Below are 19,408 nucleotides of genomic sequence, written 5' to 3' on the forward strand. Positions count from 1 at the left end.
GGAGACCTTCATTGGGGAAAAGAGGTCCAGAAAGTATTCTTGAGCTTTAATACAGAGATGGCAATTTCTCACCTTACAAGTGCACTGCTACAGCTTGCACTTCTGAAGAGCACTCATGTTTAATATCTATTTATAGGGACCTGGCTTGAAACACCTTACAGGGAGTGTAGTCCTTCTTGAAAATCAGATGCCTTGAGGTGTTTCAAAGCCCTTTTTTTATGTTGGTTTGGGGTTTTTTTTTGAGGGGTGGAGGAAAGGCATAAGGGAACTGATGAGTTCGCAGAGCTTGAATGGAAGGTGTATGAAGGAGTATGAAGTGCTGGCTGCCTGGTCATAGCTATATAGTCTGCCTTGTCATAGGTACATAGTCTGCATAGTCATAGCTACATAGTCATCTTAAGTATGACAGTGTTTCAAAGAGCCTGGTCCATTCAAAGCTAGCAGAATGGTATCCCAAAATGGACAGAAATCAGTCAGAAAATGAGTTAACTTCTTCCTCACCTCATTAAATGAGTTGCTGAGTCAAGAATGAAGCCTGAATTCACACGTAGGTGAATAGTGTTGTCACAGAAATGGTATGAGAATGACAGAGGTATGGGGACCTTGATTTCCTTATTTATTGCTTTAGCCTTAAGTTTTCTGTACAAGAAATGTTGCTGCACCTCCAGACACTGTGTAGGGCAGGATGTCTGTGGTGAACACCCTGCAAATCAGTTACAGCCATGCCAGTACTGCTGGTTGGAGCTGGAGGAGGCAGATTTCTCTGCCTTTGGCTCTTTTCTGCTATAGATATTTTCCCTAATGCCACCATGGATCAAATCCAGGTACATCTGCTTCAGACTGGGAAGTGCTGCCCCAGTTAATTAGAAATCACCTAAAAAACCAAGGTGCTGCAATACCTAAGTAGTGTAAGAGCCCAGGTAATATGCAGAGAAACATGAGTCAGGGAGGAGGCTAACTCATACCTGCTGTGGTCCTCTTCCACAAGCACTGCTGCCCTTCAGCACCTAAACGGTTATTAGAAGATGTGGGTTTTTTGCCTGATCTGCCTGATGTGGCCTTCTGCTTCCACCTGAAACATCTGCTGCATTTTTGACGAGTAAGATGCAAGCCTGTCACATCCCTTCAGTGTTCAAGGGTGTGGGGTGAGTGGATCAGCAATGTGTGGCTTATTTCAGAGTTCTCATCTTTGGCCGAACAAAAGTCTTCCATGGACGTGATATGCCTGCCAGACTGTGGTAATCATCTTCATTACTTTCTGTGAGGAAGACCAGATTCATTGCTGAAGCAAATAGGCTAAAATAGGTGTTAAAATGACACTGCAATTTAGCACCCCAGCAATAGATTGTCTATGCCCCAGCACCCCATTCAGAGCTGTGGGTAATGTGCTGGTGACAGCTCCCCTGTGCAGTGACATGATCCAGGACAGGAGGCAGGGAAGGGGGGAGCACAGCTGCTGCATCTACAGCTCCGTGGTGCGTGGGAGCTGCTTGGAGTTGGTGCTGCAGCAAGAAGGATGCAGAAGGCCACAGAGCAGCTCTGGAGTCTCTTGACTTCCTCCTGGCTTGTGAGTAGACAGTGCATTCATGCAATAAAGGAAGAGAAGGAAAGTGAGGATCCAGGAAGAAAAGCTTTTGTTTAGTAAGCACTGGAAATACTTCTTGACATAAAAAAAATACTTAGGAAAATGTGAGGATTTATTGTTCCCATTAATACTTTGGGCTTTTTCTTTTTGCTGGTTGAGTGAGGCATAGCTTGTATTAATTTATTAAGCACTGGGCTTATAAGAGAGATGCTGGTTAGTTAGAGAACAGTCCAAACTACGCTCTTACACACTGCATATTCTTATTTAATATATTTTATTTGCTTCATAATAAAGAATAAATGGACATCCAAAGTCAGCTTTCATGGCATGAGGCAATTGATTGCACACTCTCAGATTTATGAAATCCTGTTGTTTGTACCTGTGTACTTGTCCCTGCCTTTGAATAACTTCTACACCTCTTAGCCAGGTTTATCCTAATTTAAGAGAGTGAGAGAGCTCTCAGAAAATACTGCCTTTTTTAACAGGTTTCATGAAACTAGGTGGCAAGCTAGCAGAGACAGGCCATTGCAGTACCCCCACTGAGGGAAAAGGGGCTGTAAAGGAAACTCTGCTTCTCTTAGCAACAAAAAAAGCAGTATTTCAGGCAGGTAAACAAAAGCAGTTCACCAACGACAGATTACAAAATCTCAGAGAAGCAGGCTTTGTTACCATGCTTGGACTATTTATGTGTAAATCAGTGGGGGAAAACCCCCACCTGCTAAGCACAATTGTTTATAAGCTTTAATGCAACAGTAAATAAATGTGAGAAAATGGTAAAAACATAAATATGAGAGATGCTTTTGGAAATCCTAGTTGTTTTCCAGATTCACAGTGGGATGTGTAGGTAGCCCTACCACTCCTGTGAAACCCATTTCTTCCCTCCTCACTGCACAGATGGGTAGCTGGGTGAATTAATATGAAGGTCTCTGAAGCGATTCCAGTATTTTCTGGGTCCTCACAGTCATTTGACCAGAGGCTCTCACTAAGAACACTCAATATTTCTGTGCAGAAATACTGAGGATAAGCCAGCACAGCTATGTGAAATACCAGTGTTACTTACATATATACTAATGCCTTTCTGCACCATCACAGTATGCTGCCTGATAGTGTCACTGAGCCTGTTCTGACCTTGTATTAATAATTTTGAGGTTTATATTTCTGTTATCTCCTTTTATGTTTTGAGGAAAGCTTCCTGAAGTCATCAGTCAAAGGAAATGAATGTTAGAAAATGCACACTTTGCTTGCAAAGGATCCTGCACCAAGGCAGGCTTGATTTCTTGTTCCAAAGGTTCTCCTGGGGATGCTGTAGTGTCTCAGCAGGGAAGCCTTCTGTCTGAAAAGAAAAGCTTGTAAAGTGCATTTCAGAGATGTTAAACAGGCAAAGATGCCTTTGTTCTGGCTGTTGTAAAAGGCTGCCTGTATTTGGTACAAACAAATAGACTTTCCACTAGATGGCCCTCCACATCAAACATTGGGTATGTCCGTGTAAACATGGGAACATGTTTACATGTTACTTCTTGGCTTTGAGTCTCACTTTAAGCTTTGTCAGCAAACTTTCTATCCTCTGATAGCTCAGTTCTCCTCCAGTCCTGAAACTGTGCAGCCCTGTCCCTGCAACCCAGTTCCTACATTCAGTTACCTTGTCTTTTCTTGCTGTCAGTATGTATGCTTAACATCCTGCCTTCTCGTATATGAGAGCTATATAAGCGGGTATTAAATGTGCTTTTTATTCACATATAACAAACTGAGAGCTGGGACTTATGAGCGAGGTTATCATTGGACGTTCATGAACAAAACAGAAATGATATTACAGCCTTGTCATTAGTCTTGTTGCACCTATTCTGCTTACAAGTTTTACACCTGGCATGTTTTCCTAAGAGGAAAAACCACACAGAACTGACATTACTCTATTAACATTTAAAGAATTGCATTAATCCACCTAAGCTTTGACTTTGAAGAATTTTGAGAGCAATCTCCCTGATGATTGTGCCCATGACAAGCCAACAGAAGGCCACTTTTGCAAGTCTCTTCCTTGGGATGTGGTGAAGAATACTTCCTTGTATTTGTTCCTCCAGGTCACTGCTGTTTGTCCAAATGACACCTTCCTGTGCTGCTTGTATTTTGCTGAGGCTGTTTAGTGTTAAATTGCTGGATGCTTGGCACAAGTCTCATCTTCCTGCCAGGAGCCCCATGGAGGTAAACTCCTTTCACACACAGCTCTTTCCAGTGCTAGTTATTCTGAGGTCAACTCGCATACTATTAGTGGTACAAAACCACTCCAGAGCTTTTTATGTGAATGTGTGGCACAAACTGTGTCCAGTTCTGCTGGTGTGCAGGTGCTTACAAAGGGAGTTTCACCAAGTAGCTGGACAGGAGTTAATGTGAAACAGGTCCCTGGTGTAAACTTGATGCTTTGTGCACGAATGGCAACTCACAGCACTTGCAGGAAGCACACAACAACTTGAGATGGAAACGGGCCTGAGGAGGAAACTGAGACCAAGGGTAAGGTGTTGCTTAGACTGGGTGTATTTCAGGTTGTGGTAAGGAAGGGGTTGAGGACTGCGATAAAAGGGTGTGTTAGGAGAATTTTGTGTCCTGCCTCAGTGCAGCCCACAGAGCCCATTGCAGAGCTGAGTGCTGTTGCTGTCCTCTCAGTCCCTGCTGCTAATAACGGTATCCCAGCTAAGCGAGTTTGGAAATGTCTGTGCTGAAACAAAAGCAGAAATTTTCCTTCAATTCTGTCAAGTGACCCATGTACTTTTGGTCTTAAACTGCTGCAAAATGTGGAATAGGCTCAGGACAATTTGAAGCAACGAGTTACTTGGCCGGAAAAGGGCAAACAGTGATGTGAGGTACTAACAACTGATGCAGTAAGGTACATGTAGGGGGCATATATCAAGCAATGCACAGAGGGGTTAAAATGTTAAAATTAAGTGATGATAACCATCAAAAGCAAAATAAGGAAATGTATCTTAATATGTGCTTTTGTGAGCAGGCAAGAACTGGTGCCGTCACTGGGAAGGAAATGCAGCAGGGGAACAAGAATGCAACTGAATATTGATGTGGGCCCTGGCGAGGGCTCTTTGTTTCACTGTGCTGCCTTCAAGGGGCTGGAATCAGTTTTCCTTGCTGCGAAGGGTGGTGTTGCTAAATGGTATTATGATAACATAATGAGAAATCATAGCAGCTAAGTCTCAACAAGGCATCCAGCTCAAGTTAATTAAAATAGGAAAGTCATACTATGGTGCCAAGGGAAATAGTAAAAGCACAGATGGGGAGATTTGATTGCTTACTGAGGATTAGTGTGGTTAGTGCAGAGGTCTTAGAAGGACAAAGGGACAATCTGAACAGCTGGAACCAGAAGCTGAGAAGAGATGGGGGCATGTGGATTGCCGATAAAACAAATTTCAGAGTCAATATTAGTATGAATTTGTGAAGGAAAACGCAAGCTTTAGGGTTAACCCAACATTTTTGTAATTATGGGAGCTAAGTTTGGGGAAAAGGGTGACTGTACACAGTCATGGTTCATCATAATAAATGTGTTTATGCTCATATGGTAGCAGAGCCAAATCCAGGCCAGATCTGCTTAACAAAAGGTTATCCTGAGCCAAACTGTTCCCATTCCAAGCCATGTGGCCCATTCTTTGCAATGTTACAAGGTAGATGCAGTTCCAAGTGCACTCAACACAGCAAGTGGGTCTTGGAGGTGCCTGTCAAAACTCTGCTGTGGTCCAGTAGCAAGAGCCTGTCTGCTCTGGCATGGAGGGGGAAGAACTCCATGGAGCACAGGACGAGGTGTTAGTAGATTTTCTGTGCTGCTCACAGCAGCCATAATACTGATGTCCAGTCCCCACAAAAGACTCTCTTCCTCTGCGCATCCTCTCATACTGGTCTTAATTCCTGCATGGATTTGAATGCATGGTACATAGGCTTATTGCATTTCTTGCTGTCTTCACTGGAACTGTGTGAAGACACAGGAGGCCTGGGCTGATCCACCCCTAGGACAGGACTTGCACAGAAGAGACCTTCCCTCCATCCTATCACACACCCCCAAAATACCCCTTACCCAACCAAGTGAAACAGCTCAAGGCAGGCATGGAATTTTCCTGAGAAGAGGAAAGTGGTTGTCTGGAGGCAGAAAAAGGAAATTCCAGGGCACATGAAAATGGAGAAAAAATTACAGATTTAAAATTCCTTAGAAAAATAAGTAAGTTGCACAAGTGTAGGAATGTGTTTCTTCCTGCTCTTCAGCAGACTAGATGCTGCCTGACCTCTGGCTGGCTCTCTGTCAGGTTAGAGATCTTCTTATGCCTAAACAAAGAACACAGGCAGCCTGTTCCTAAGGCTACACTATTAACTGGAAACAAAACCACTAAATTAATTAGTAGTTCAGAGCTGCTTTTGTTGGGCCTCTTGCTGGAAATCAGTCCTGATTATGCACACATTACCAGCGAAGCTGGTCATTTATAGCATGCTAAAAGCAGAAAGGACAGTAAGAAGGGTGGGTAGGAGGAGCTTACCCTCCTCCAGTTCATCTTTCTCTAATCCTGTGTCCCTGCAGACAACCTGTGAGGCTCCAGGGTCCCTATCTTGAGTCTGACAGAGTTAACCTACGGCAAGCTGTTTTCCAACAGGTTAAAAGGCTTTCCTCGGTTGGGGAAAAGCTCCCCAGGCTGGTGTTTATTGACAGCTAAGCGGCATAGACCTCTCTATTTTGGGAACAGGAAGGGTGGGCCTGGGAATATTGCCAGTAAACAGTTTGGGGTTTAGCCTTAGGGGCCCTCTCGCCTTCCGCTGGTTGGGCCTTACATGCCATTTGTCTCACTTCAGGGCTGAGGTCACTGTTGCTGTAGTATTTTTAGTGAGGCACCAAGGTGAGACGCTTGCTGTGAAACTGAATGCAGAGCACATGCCTGGCAGCTCCTGTGTCAGCCCGAGCACACAGAGGAGTTTTAAGAACATGTAGTCTATGCGAAACACCCAAAACACTGGTGCTGCAGATTTGAGGTTACTTGATCAGAGGGGCATTCCATTATACTGCTCAGGCTGCCAACAGCAGAAACAGCCTCAGATGCATGTTTGCTTTGCCTACAGTAGGGTTCAGTGATGTGTATCAGAAACTGCCTCACAGAGGGTGTTGATAGGAGCTGAAGTGGTTCACAAATAGGCACTGTAGGAGACTTTCAGGACAGATAGCTGGGTGTGGAAAGAGGCATTCATCTCATTTTTGCCATCACTTCCATCCCTAATAGCAGGCAGGAGAGAGAAATAAGTAGAGAAACAGCCTCAGAAAGTGATGTGGAAGAAACTGGCACGGTATTTGGCAGGAAATGAAGAGACACAGTGGCTGGGGTTGAGGTGGTGTCCTGGGGGATGGCACACATAATCCCACAACTGCTGTGCTAGAGCTGTAGCTGGCACTGATGAAACAGTTCTGGTTTGAACACAGCTTGGGCAAGATCCAAAACCAAGAGAATATGGTGAGCTTCTCAGGGAAGCCAATTGTTTGGACGGGGAAGGACTCATGAGGCAGCTAAGTATACTGGAGTGATCAACAGGCACATCTGACTGTGTGCACTTCCAGGACTTCCAGGAATGAGAGCTGCACAGTGGTGTGTGCCCCTGAACTCTTTCAGAGCATTGCTGGGAGACTTCAGTGAGAGACTGCAGTTCTGATATGGTTCAACTCACAGTTTGTTAGAATAGCTCATTACAGTGGGTTGCTAATTCATTTAAGTTTTCTTCCTGTATATGCTGCAGTTTTGTGCATCTTCACATCCTTCTTAGGTGCGATCCATTGTGCTGGGCTGGCACTGAAATATTTCCTTTGGAGCAAGAAACTGGTGTTTCACAGGAGGGAAGAACAGCTCAATTAAAAGTACCTAGTAATTCCTGAGGAAATGCTAAGAAGGGGTTAGAAAAATTGTTTGTTTTCTAGTCACTCCCACTAGCTTTAAATATAATGAACTCTTAGAGGATGGGCATTTGCTGTGGATAGATGAGCTATATCTGAGCTACCTGGAGGCAGTTTGGAGCTGGCTACCATGCTGGTATGTAGCACTGCTTTTGAAAGCATAGAAAGACTGAAAAGAGAGTGTGGTATGTTGGCTCTGAAACAAGACTCGGGAGATGAAGCTCTCATTTCTGGCTCTGCCACTGCTTTTCAGTATGATTTGTGTTAAATTGCTAAACATGCACCTGGCCTCAGTTCTTCACCAGGTACCATTGTATTTTTGTTCACAGAGCCTCTGTTGCCTCTAGGTGCTGCTGAGGTCAATAGCAAAAGAAAAGAGAGGATGTATCTTCTCTGGTGCTCCTCACACATATCCTTTAATGAACTGGAATTTGTTTTGGAGAAGAAAGAAACAAATTAATTAAGCTAGAAATAAACTGGCTGTGTTTAGTGAAGATCTCGGCTTGCTGGCTGCCTTGGCAATGTTCTCTCTCTGCCTCAATCCCTCCCTGTTTGTGAGAAGTTCTGGGTGCACCAGGGGGTGATGTGCCCCTCTGCCGTGTGCTTATGGAGGTCACCAGGAGAGAGGGTAGTAAGTGGTAGTGGTGTCTAGAAACAACAGTATCTCTTTTCTTTACAAGTTGGGAGCATTTGTATTCCAATATGTGTGTTCCTCTGCACTCCCTAGCATTGCTTTCCTGCCATGAAGTCTGAATCTTATGTGAGAGGACAGTGTATTGCCATGGAAATGACTAGGAGCAGCACAAAGCCGCTGATTGAGAGGACAAGGCAGAGTGAGGGCTCATGTGGAGAAAACCTAATTTTTAAGCACCTGTGCTGGCTAAGTAACAAAGGAGCTGCTGGGAAGGGACAGCAGAGCTTGTGAATGGCACTGTGTATGCAACCCACGGCATGTCCCTCACTTGGCTAATGAGAGATGGTGACTCTAATTCAGCACATGCTGGCAGTTAATCTCTCTGCCATATGGCGGCTGCGCCTGGCACCTGCTTCATCAGTGTGAGATAAGGTCAGCATCTCCCTGTGGGCAGAGGTATTTCAGAGAATCAACGTTGTTTCATCATCTCTGGCACCCAGGGACCACTGCTGTTCCTAGGGATAGTGCTGGGAACTGGAAAGGAGCATCCTAAGTTTGGCAGTGAGGCTCCTTCCTCCCCATGTTGGTGCTGTGCCTTGTGCCTGTACATGCCTGTACAGATTGTATCCGTTCATTCACAGCCTGTCATCAAGAGGCATGAATAGGAAAAGATAAGACGTATTTTCTTTCGCACTGTGTTTTTCCTTCCTTTTCTGTTTGTACTCTGCTTCTAGTGTGTTTCCTTCCATCTTGATTCCTATATTGTCTTTGCTGTAACCGTGTACAGCTGTGGCTGGGGTCCTCCTGTCTGCTGCATCACTATTAAAACCCCTGCCTGTCTGCCTCTATATGCTAACCTGTCTTCTCTACCCTTTTTTCCTTCCATCTCCATTTTGGTATCTCATTTTAACTTGCACTTTACATTCTCCAGTCATCTGTCTCCCTTCTCATCAAATCATCCTTCAAGGAAATCCCATGCTAAATCTCTCCTGTACTGCCTGGCTTTATACACGAGAGAAAATGTGTTAAGACAGGGACATAGCCAGATAACTTGTGCTTTTCCCTGCCTGTTCTTCCTAGGTGATGTTAGAGATTGTTGCTGGTGAGACAGGACAGAGGCATACAATCTTTGGTGCCAGCCACAACCAGAAAAACAGTTTGGGATGCAAGGATGCTCTTAGGATATTGGCTGATATATGTAGCTCCCCCATTTGAAAAGCTTTCTCTCAGGAAAGGAAATTTCTTCCTGACTTTAAAAAGGAGTGAAGGAGCCATAAATTCAGGTGTATATTTCTAGTTCTGTTCATGGGTCTGCATGATACTAAATATGGATTTAATCTCTGCTGATAGCTGCTAAATCATCACATAAGAGTGATATATTATTGTTCATTATCTAAAGGCCTTAGATTCTGCAGGTTGCTCCTGTTAATGCCAGTGTTGGATAGTGTTTGAAATTTCTGACAGGTTCCTCCTTACAAACTAAACTGCTTTACGAAGGAAGGCAAGTATTTTAAAAATAGGCCTTATTTAGTAGGCTTTCTCCTCCATTTTCACAAATGCATTTGCTATAAAATGTAGGTAGGCAGGAGAAATCTCTAAATCTAAGAAACAGCCTGGGATGGGTTCTCTTCTCCCTTGAATCTGTCCCTAATGATCATAAATGTAAAGTAGCTATAAATCCATCGTCACATCTGCAGCTTGCGAGCTGTGAGCAGCACATGAAAATGTGTTAGTGAATGAATCACATAGATCCTTTCAGCATGAAAGAGGCACTGTGGCAGAAGAGGAAAACCTGGTTTGCTTTTCCTGGCCAGGCTCAGGAAATGAGGGTGAGTTCTGAGAGCTGCAGATTGCAGCAGTCAAAGCTAAGCAGTGCCCTGCAGGAAAGTACGTGGTGTATGGGACTTAGGGGCACTTTTTTTATTTCTCAAGTTGTGTTACTTTTCTAACCTTTTGTTGAAATATTTGGCAAATATTCCAAAATTCTTCTGACATCCAGCTGAATTATCAGTATTGTACCTGCAAGGCTGATTAGGTACTAAATTTATCCTTGGCTTTGTGATCACTACAGCCTGATGCTATTTGGAATTAGAGGAAGTGATTCAGGGTTTTAATGCAAAGTCCTCCCAGTTGCTTTCTCGGTATCCTCTCTTTTGTTTGAGAGCCTCATCAGAATGTCCTCAAACCAGCACCTTTTAATCCCTGTTTTCTTTCATTTCAGGTTGCATTTGACCTTTAAAGTCATTGCAATCTGAGTTTAGTTTTTCACACCCATTTTTTGACTTCTTAACTTCAGTTGCTATTCCTGATTTGTGAACTTTGCACAATTACAAGAGCAATGTGTATGTGTCTTATCTATAGCAAATAACAAGCAAAGCGCTGAACAGTTCTAGTTCTGGAGCCAAGTGGAGATAAGATAGCTGAGGCATGGAGGTTGGGGTGGTAGGACTAGCACAGTCAAGCTGTAACTGGTCCCTGCGGGTCCTAATCCTGAAGGGGTTTGCAGGAGATTTTTGAGGGGATCTTGAAGGTTTAGAGAAGTAGTTATTTTTTAATTGACTTTCTGTTTAAAGGAGAAGAGAGAGGGAAAGCTCAACCAGAACAGTTAAGCTGTTCTAATGACTTGGTCTTTATACTGACAGCAGCTCATTTTCCCCAGAGTGAGAACATGGATACAGGCAGGAGGTCATTAGGACTGGTTCTCTCTGCCCTGCTGGGAGGAGCTGGCCTGCTCATGGACACTTGGCAGTTCACAGCTGGAAGAACTTTACCATCAAATGACATGCCTTCTGGATCTAAGTCCAGAAGGGGAGCATTCATGGATGGAAGTTGAAGAAACTGCAATAGCACATGAAGGCTGCTGAGGTCATGGCTCTGTTAACTAAACATAGCTGGAAATACCCCCATAAAACAGCATGCCAATGAATATGTTGACTTGTTGGACCCAACTGTCTCATCCAGAACACTTCTGTTCAGGGAGCTGGTAGTGGACTCTGAGGCAGCCTTTCTGCAGTGCTCCCCCTGTGCTCCTAGCCAGGCAGATCAGTCTCTGGGGCAGGCCCATAGCAGAGAATCATTTTGTAGGGTAGGACCTGTGAGTGATGCTGGAATAGGCAGCCATGTCAGAGTCTCCATGCTGATGGTGAGACAGTGATGTGATGGCACCAGGGAGCTGCAGAGGTGAACGTAAGCATGCAGTTTAGTCACACGCTTCCTCTGCATATCCCCTCCTAACACAGGCTCTGGGGATGAAGGACTGGGAAAATTGTATCATTATTCTGGTTGGCTTCCCTTTCCTCTATAGTGCTTCCCTGTCAAATCGATTACACCTAACTCCTTGTGATTTAGGAAGCTTCCTTATCTGTGTACAAAGTGAAGTTCATGCCAACTGCTGTAAGACAGTAATATTTCTGACCTTTTCTGTTCAATTTGACAATACCTGTTTGTAGTCCGTAACTAAATATAATGTAGTACAGTTGCTGCTGGATGTGTGCCGTATGGCTGAATGATTGCTTTCTTCCATCTCTCAAACTCAACAAATATCTAAGTTTTCAGTAGGATGTTGATTGAAGCAGAAAGAGTAAAGTAATTAACAGTGTGTGATTCAGACTGAAAATCAATATAGACTGTATCGAACTAGAAGAGAGTCTGCTAATACTGTAGGTCTGACTCAGCAAGATATGTAAAAAGTGCATCCACTTAACATAAATGTAGCAGAGACCATTTAAAATAATCAATAACTAAAGCATTATTAGGGCCAGGATTACAGGAAATTACAGGAGAGTCATTGAGGTTGGCACCACAAAACATGGAACACAGAGACATACAGGCAAGGAACTAAGTTCAGTATCCTCAGGAGTGGTCTTCAGAGCTACCAGCCCCTTGCAGATGGTCCAGATGTGGAAAAGCCTCCTAAGCTTATGAAAATAAAGAGACAGAAACCAGATGTTCTCCAGAAGCGACCTGTTCTGGGTGTATATCAGTGTGCCAAGACACCAACCTTCACAATTTTTAAGTATAGCAGAACTAAACAGTTATAAGCCCTTGTGGAAATCTGAGATGAGTGGGTTTGTCTGGACTCGCCCAGGTCTGATGGGGTTGAGTCTGTCTTCCAGTTATTTTCTGTTTTCCATTTGTATAAAACCAAAGCCTTCCTGCATTCCTAAGACACTTACAGTACAGTTTAAGCTGAACTAGCTCATGCCATAGAGCTTACTCTGCCATCTGCAGGCTGTGGCAGATGAATAGTTGACAGCTGTGAATCTGTGATGTCTCATAGGCATTGTGGTGGCTCTGCATGCGAACTAAACAAGAGAGTCATGAGCTCCTTTGCATTTGTCATGAAGGTGTCATGAGCTGAGAGTGAACCTGCTACTCTCAGCTACTGCAGAACAAGTAGGAAGTTTGTACCTTTGCTTACCTTTCCCATTACTTGCCTTACATTATTCACATTTACACTTACATGGGCATAGAATTGGATGTTTAAGAGGTGGTTCATTTGAAGGCTGTTGGAGTTACCACTTTGCTTTGCACCTTTCAGCAGTGAGGATGTCAATGTTTGTCACCCTCCAATACGTAGCTGGGACTTCTAGCTTACAATAACCGGTTCTTTTATTCAAGAAGAAGGCATAGCTCTCCTATAAGGATGTTATTTTCAGGAATCAGGAGAAAAATGAGTAAAGTAAAAAAAAAAAAAAAAGAACTATTTGTTAATTGAACAACTACATATAAACAACAGGCCCTTGAGATATATATATCTGCAGAACTATAGTGCTGTGTAACATCAGTCTGTGAAATACCTGGCTGCATTAGACACTCCTATACATGCCAGCAGGTCCTTGTATATAGTATTTGCATTTATTTTTCTATCAGTCAGAAGGGTGCAGTTGAGATGACAATGAACTATTTTGTTTGTTCACATTTAATCATAACCAGCTGGTGGAAAATACAGCTGTGATTTTATGTGGAAAGGAAAGAATCTGCCTTTTGGTAGGACATCCCTGGAATGCCGTGAGCTGGGAGGCAGCAAACACTTCTACCATTAACAAAGGTCTGTAGTTTTGGTTGCACACATTTTGTAGATTTGCACACACATGAGTTTTCATGGCTTCCCTTCCATTTTACAATAATAGTATAATTCAACAGTTTGGGTATTTGAGTGCTCCTGTTTACTGAAGATATTAGCTGTGTTGGGACTCATTGATAGATGCAGGGTATGATCCTGAAGCCAAATGTGTGATTGCATCAATATTGTTCACATACTTTGCAGTGGATGCAGTGTTGCACGAGCAAAAATAATCACATCTCTTTTGCCTAGGTAGGCACCATACGAACTGGAATGCTATGCTTAAAATTATCATGGGTTTTTCCTTCTATCCCTTTGTTCCAGATGGTGCAGCCTGTCAAACTGTCTTAACACACAGTTCCATGAGTGCCAAATGCCAGTGTGTAAGGAAATGAAATGTGCATGAGATTTGGTGACTGATGCTGAGTTTCATAAGCTGTCTGTTCTGTTACTTGGCAAGCCTTGAGACAGCATATCCAAGGCACAGCACGTCCAAGGCACAGCACGACTTTCTGTGGGGTGAGACTTTGCACTGGCTCCCTGGGAAGAAAGCACACTGCACTACTACACACTGGTAGTGCTTGGGAAATCAGGAATACGATGCTGACATGTTCAGTAAGGAGTTGCATTCGCTATGCTCTCGTAGCATCAGTAGTAAAATCTGTATTACCTGAGAAGGCAAGGAAAATCATACGTGAAACGACAGTTAAAGTTGACCATGCTGGTGAGTGTGGGAGGTCCTGGAAGGCTTGTCAGGACTGCCAAAAAGATTGTCTGAACTTGGACACTTATTTATATAAGTGCCTGGAAGAACTCCAAAAGTTCCTTCTCCACAGTCTGGATCCTTCACCATTCTCTCATTGCATCCCCAGCTCTGACACTGAGATCTGATAGTTAAAGCACTGCAGTGCAGTAGCATGCTGGCCACTAGTCCAAGAATTGGTATCCAGATAGATGTTGGAAATGCCAAGTCTGCTGTAGGGTAAGCTGCTACTTTATAGTGTATGGCACTCATCCCGGACAATTCACAGATTGACTGTCCGTCTGCAATAGATGAGAATTCAGTATGTGTATATCATGCATTTAAAAAGGCACAGGAAAGGTTGTCATCTATAAATAACATGATTTGATTTACTGAAGCAAAAATGACATCTATAAATAAGGTAATTTTATTCAGTAGAGCAATTGTGATACAATCTTACAATGTGACTGAGAGCCATTTTTATTGATCACTTCAAATCAATTGTGTTGTTGCATACAAATTGGTACATCACCCAATCACATTTATGACTCCCCTACATCAGTACACATGGAATGTTGCTCTGTATCACTGGATGTTTGTTTAGCCAAGCTAATACCTAATCTGCCTCATTGCTGTGATAATGTGATAGAACAACTCAAAATACTGAAAATGACCAACCTCTACGCTACCTCTTCTGATCCAAGAGCTAGCTGAGGGGTACAGACCTTTTTAAACCACACAAAGATTCATTCTCTTTTCTAAATACTGGATTTTGCAGGAATTAAGTAAAATCTCCACCTTAGGCAAAAACATCTTTTGCCACCACAGAATTTACTTAGAAGTTTCAACTTTCTGTCCTTGAGAAGAGCTGGTAGAATTTGCTACAGAAATCACTTTGCTTCCATGGGCTTTTTGCATCCTCATTTGCCTTTCTAAGGACTCAGTGTAGAAGATCTTGCTTTCTCCAAGTCAACCATCCAAAAATCCTAAGGAAATGAACTTCTCTGGTGTTACTTTAGTAAAGAGAGTGAATGCAACTGCATACTGCCACCAGGAGACAGAGTTCAACACCTCCTCAAATTCGGATGATGCTTCTTTGTACTATTTGCTGGATGAATGGTCTCTCTACCTATCAGGCACAAACGTGAAGATGTTTTTAATCCCTCCAGTTGTCTGCCTCATGGCAGGTGTCCTCATCATTCCTACCATCTTGTCTGTGATCTTCTCTAGGTTTAGCATCCGCCGGGAAACAAGGTACCTGCTGCTGGGAAACGCTCTGCTTTTCGATCTGATCTACCTGTTGTTCTACACCGTGTCATCTGCTCTTAATGCAGCACATGTACCTTTCCCCAAGGAAGCTTGTGTCCTCTTATTGTTTTTGCTGGCAGTGGCTTACTGTGGAGGACTGTTCACAGCTGCTGCAATAGTCTTGGACACGTACATAGCTGTCCTGTTTCCCTTGCGCTACATTGCTATTTTGCCTCCTTCACGAACTAAAAAAGTTATTGTATTAGTATGGGTGTGTGCTGGGGCTTTCCCTGGGATTTTCTTCTTGGTGCTATCGAGTACTCGCAGCTTTGTGCCCTGTGCCCTGGAAATGTGCTCGGTTCCAGTCATATTAATATTAACTCCACATGGGACTGATGCTGTGAAACTCTGTTTCTGGCTTTCTACCACGGTTATCTTTCTCTGCCTGGCTCTTATATTTTGCTGCTACATTACTCTGTATTTTAAAACCAAACAATCAGGTATATGGGAGAGCATCTGCTCCAGAGCCAGTGTAACGTTCTTAATGCACAACACTGTCTTATTTTTTTACTTCTTCCCACTCATGGCCCTATTTGTAGAGTCATTCTTGTGTGTTAATGTTGTCGTCAAACTGAGGGTAGGAATCTGGGTCTCCCTGACAGTCTGCAATGTCCTGATGATTCTGCCTAAAGTTTTGTTCCCTTTTCTGTATGGACTTCGATACAGAGCGATCTCAGCATCTCTCAAATCCGTTGTCAGAAGAGAGCATCTTCGCCTGGTGTTACATGCTCCATCACCATTCTGAGCCAACATAGGGCACAGCCACAGGAGAAGGAGCTGTCCTCACCTTGTTAGCGTGCAAGCCTGACAGAACTCAGCTTCTGAAGAAGTGATCTAAAGAAGAGGTTATCAGTTCATGTCAGAGAAGACGTGGGTTGATGACTCTGCCTCCTTGGTGCCAGAAGACCCCCAGATGTCTCATTCCATCACAGCTGAGAATACAGCGAATGTTACCCTAGATAAAGTTCTAAGCTTTGTTCTGATGTGGGAAGGCAGTATCTTTTGGAGGAGATACTGAATCAAGACCATTTTCACCCACCTGTGTCAGATGCCCTTCTGGAAAATAGGCAGTACAAAGAAAAGGGGGTAACCACAGGTCTATTGACAGCATCACCTACAGCAGAGACTCCTTAACCAAGCGTGCTGGGAACAGAACAGCTATTTCTTTCACTTGCACTTGCAAGGTTGGTAGCCAGTGTCCTGCTCTTTAAAACATACACCCAGAGGTTCCTCTGGAAACTACTGCACTCAGAACACCGTGCTTCATCTTGTACAGTGTGCCTGCGTAATAGCTGCCTTACGGATTCTGACTGGCAACCGGCAAAACACTGAGTTCTTATAAAATCTCAGTCTGATGGGAAGTCACCTTTGATCGGTATCTGCGGGGCAGCCCAGCAGATGATGGTGTGAGGGGCAGTAATAGGGATAGATGTGCTGCTCAGTGAGGGAGGACAAGCTTGAAGCGGTAGGTGGCAGTGCCTTCCTGCAGGGTGCAGGCAGGTGGCTGTGGGCACCCTGGGTCATCCCAGAGCCCTGGCTCCCTCCCTGCTGGGTCTATGCTGATGCAAGCAGGCCAAGGCTGAGCCCAGCTGGGCAGAAGTGTACCCAAAGGCATGACCTGAGATGAGGGACTAAGCATAAACACTGCTTCTGAGTCCCCACAGAGGCATCTCCCAGTTCTGGCTCACATCTCTAGCTGCCTGATCCCAAGTTAAAGCTGCACCTCCATATCAGAGCTCATGTTGGGTATCTGCCACCAAACCCCATGGAAGGTCAGGAGGTGAGGTGGCAGAGCCTGTTGATGTACTGAGGGGCAAGAAAGGTGATACCTTGTTAAAAGCCTTTCAGGTTTTCCAGATCAGCCACCTATCTAAGGAAGATGAGTGAAACATGTCTGATCTTTAAAAATGCCAGAATTTCATTAGACGTAGACATCAGTGTGGGAAATGGAAACTGCAGTGCCATTCCTTGGACTTGAGAAAAGTTTGTATTTCTATAAATAGTATTTTTAGAATGTTACTTTTGTACAAAACATGCACTGGCCTTTAAAAAAAAAAAAAAGGCATTGGAAAATGGTCCTTGATTTCACCCTGTGCAATATTTCCTTGTATGCAGACTCTCTCCACCTTCTGTTTGCTTAAAGCAATATACAGAAAGTGCTGAATGTGGATTTGGGATATTTTACACTCATATGAAGAATGTGAGTCAGGAGGAAAGCGGTGTTTGGTTGCACTAGATGTGTCTGGCTGTGAAGCCTGTTTGAGATGTTCCTGCTGACCTCCTCCTCTCATTCCCAAACTGCTCATTGCTCGCCTTACATTGCAGTGTCTGCTCTCTCCAGTTTGCTGATACAACTGCTTGTGGGGTTGCAGGTTAAAAATACTCCTCCAAAGACAAGTGGTGTTGTTTTTGTTTTGACCAAGATTATCCCAGGGATCTGTTTTAGAGGATGTTCTGCAAACAGCTGCGTCAGCACAACTGAGGGGGTAACAAATTCCAGTTCAGAGGTGGAAATGAGCAGGGACATCTTGGAGGCTTTGCTGCTAAGGTACATTTGCAAAGTAAGAACATCTCTAAGGTAAAGAAAGCTGTTGCAAGTAAACTTTAACATTACATATTTGTTTAACTATGGTTCTGTGCTTCTCAGTCCTCTTCAACAAAACAAATAGGACCTACGAGTTGCTTTTTACTGGCTGCTTTTATTTTTCTCTAAGATGAATGTACCATTGACATATGCCACACAAGGTATGTTTGTGTGAAGACTTCATGACAGGGCTCTTGCATAACACTGAGAAGGATGGGGAGAATGTCTGTATACTGGATTGGGTGCTTTCTGATAAATCCCTTTAGCATGTGGTATGACCAAGACTGGAAGAGGTACCTGCAGATCACCAGGCTGCTCATATCCTGGCCCGAATCTCTGTGACAATACCCATTGACAAAGATGCTGATTAACTTCCAGGTTGTTTTGTCCATGCAGGTTCTTTCAAGCTTTATTACCTGAAGTTACCTATATTGTAAATTTTCATGCTAAGTAGTAAAGATAGCTGTGTAAATAGTGTAAAAGTAAGGTAGTTCTGTATACAGCCATCAGTGACTTTGAATAGTGGCAGGTTAATAGTAGTTGATCTTCCTGCTAACATCCCTCAGTTATGAAGTTAATCTCCAGGGCAGACTCAGGTAGGATTACATTGCAAATTCTGTAACTCTTACAAACACATCCCCTGAATATGTTTAGAGGCAACTAGAAGTTTAGTGACATAAAGAAGGATGCTGAAAGACAGAGGCGATTGTGGCAAGTTTATGTATGTATGAAATCAGTCTACAGTGCTATCATAAGGACCAGGCAAACAAAACACTGCTTTGTGGAAATTGCCGTCTAAGAAAGATGAATAAAATATTCATGTCCTTGAAACTGTGGTGTTTGAAAAAATGGGTGTTTGCCTCGAAAACATACAGGTTGAGCTGAAATGAGTAAACTAAAATGTAATTCTAAAAAGGTCATCTGCAGTGCAAGTTGGTATTTTATTAACCCACTTTAAGGGGGTTTAACATCAGATGGTAAGTTTTTCTTGAGTGATTGCTTGTAGACAACTTCTTCCCTTGGAGTATTACTGCATTGTTTGGTACAAAAGCAGTATGTTACAGCATGCCTAGAAGAAACACACCCTATGCAGGAATCATTTGCCTTGCGGATTTCGCCAGTGTGTCTGAATAGGACCAAAAGAATCACCAGGATGTCACAAGTACCAGGTTGCTATAATTCTGTTCATAAATGTCTTGACTTTGTCTTACAGCTTCTTGGGCTTCTTGATTTGCCAGAACCTCATGGCTGTAAGTGATCAGCAATCTTGTAAGGATGTCTGTCTCCACAAAAGCTCTGGAAATTCAAACTGAGACTATTTACCACAGCCCAGCTATCGATCTCTCCCAGGTCTCATAAGTGAACTTCTTGGATGTCACTGTGCCTGTAGCATTTTAATTTAGAGTGAAATGGAGAGCAGTTGACTTTAACATGTGATTTGGCAGCTGGGGACAGTAATCCTTTAATGAATTGCAATAGCATGAATCACTAAAGGTATTCTAACTTAGAGCCTAAATATATTCCTGGTCAGTTTCCCCCCTCTTTTCTTGTGCCAACATTGTCATTTTGTTCACCA

General features: G+C 43.4%; 2 protein-coding genes across 2 annotated transcripts in view; one reads left to right on the forward strand and one right to left on the reverse strand.

The window, feature by feature from the left end:
* PLEKHB2 (pleckstrin homology domain containing B2) overlaps window positions 1-19,408 on the reverse strand; it is a 472,273-nt gene that overhangs the window by 327,462 nt on the left and 125,403 nt on the right. The gene's annotated exons all lie outside the window — the stretch shown is intronic.
* Window positions 14,170-16,284, forward strand: GPR148 (G protein-coupled receptor 148). The gene has a single exon (XM_061379157.1). It carries the CDS (start codon window positions 14,935-14,937, stop codon window positions 15,991-15,993), a length of 1,059 nt encoding a protein of 352 aa, XP_061235141.1. The 5' UTR covers window positions 14,170-14,934; the 3' UTR covers window positions 15,994-16,284.

Source organism: Neopsephotus bourkii, unplaced genomic scaffold (genome assembly GCF_033783945.1).
Source record: "Neopsephotus bourkii isolate Nb327-2 ecotype Australia unplaced genomic scaffold, CSIRO-AGI_Nbou_v1 NB_1768, whole genome shotgun sequence".
NCBI classification, from domain to species: domain Eukaryota; kingdom Metazoa; phylum Chordata; class Aves; order Psittaciformes; family Psittacidae; genus Neopsephotus; species Neopsephotus bourkii.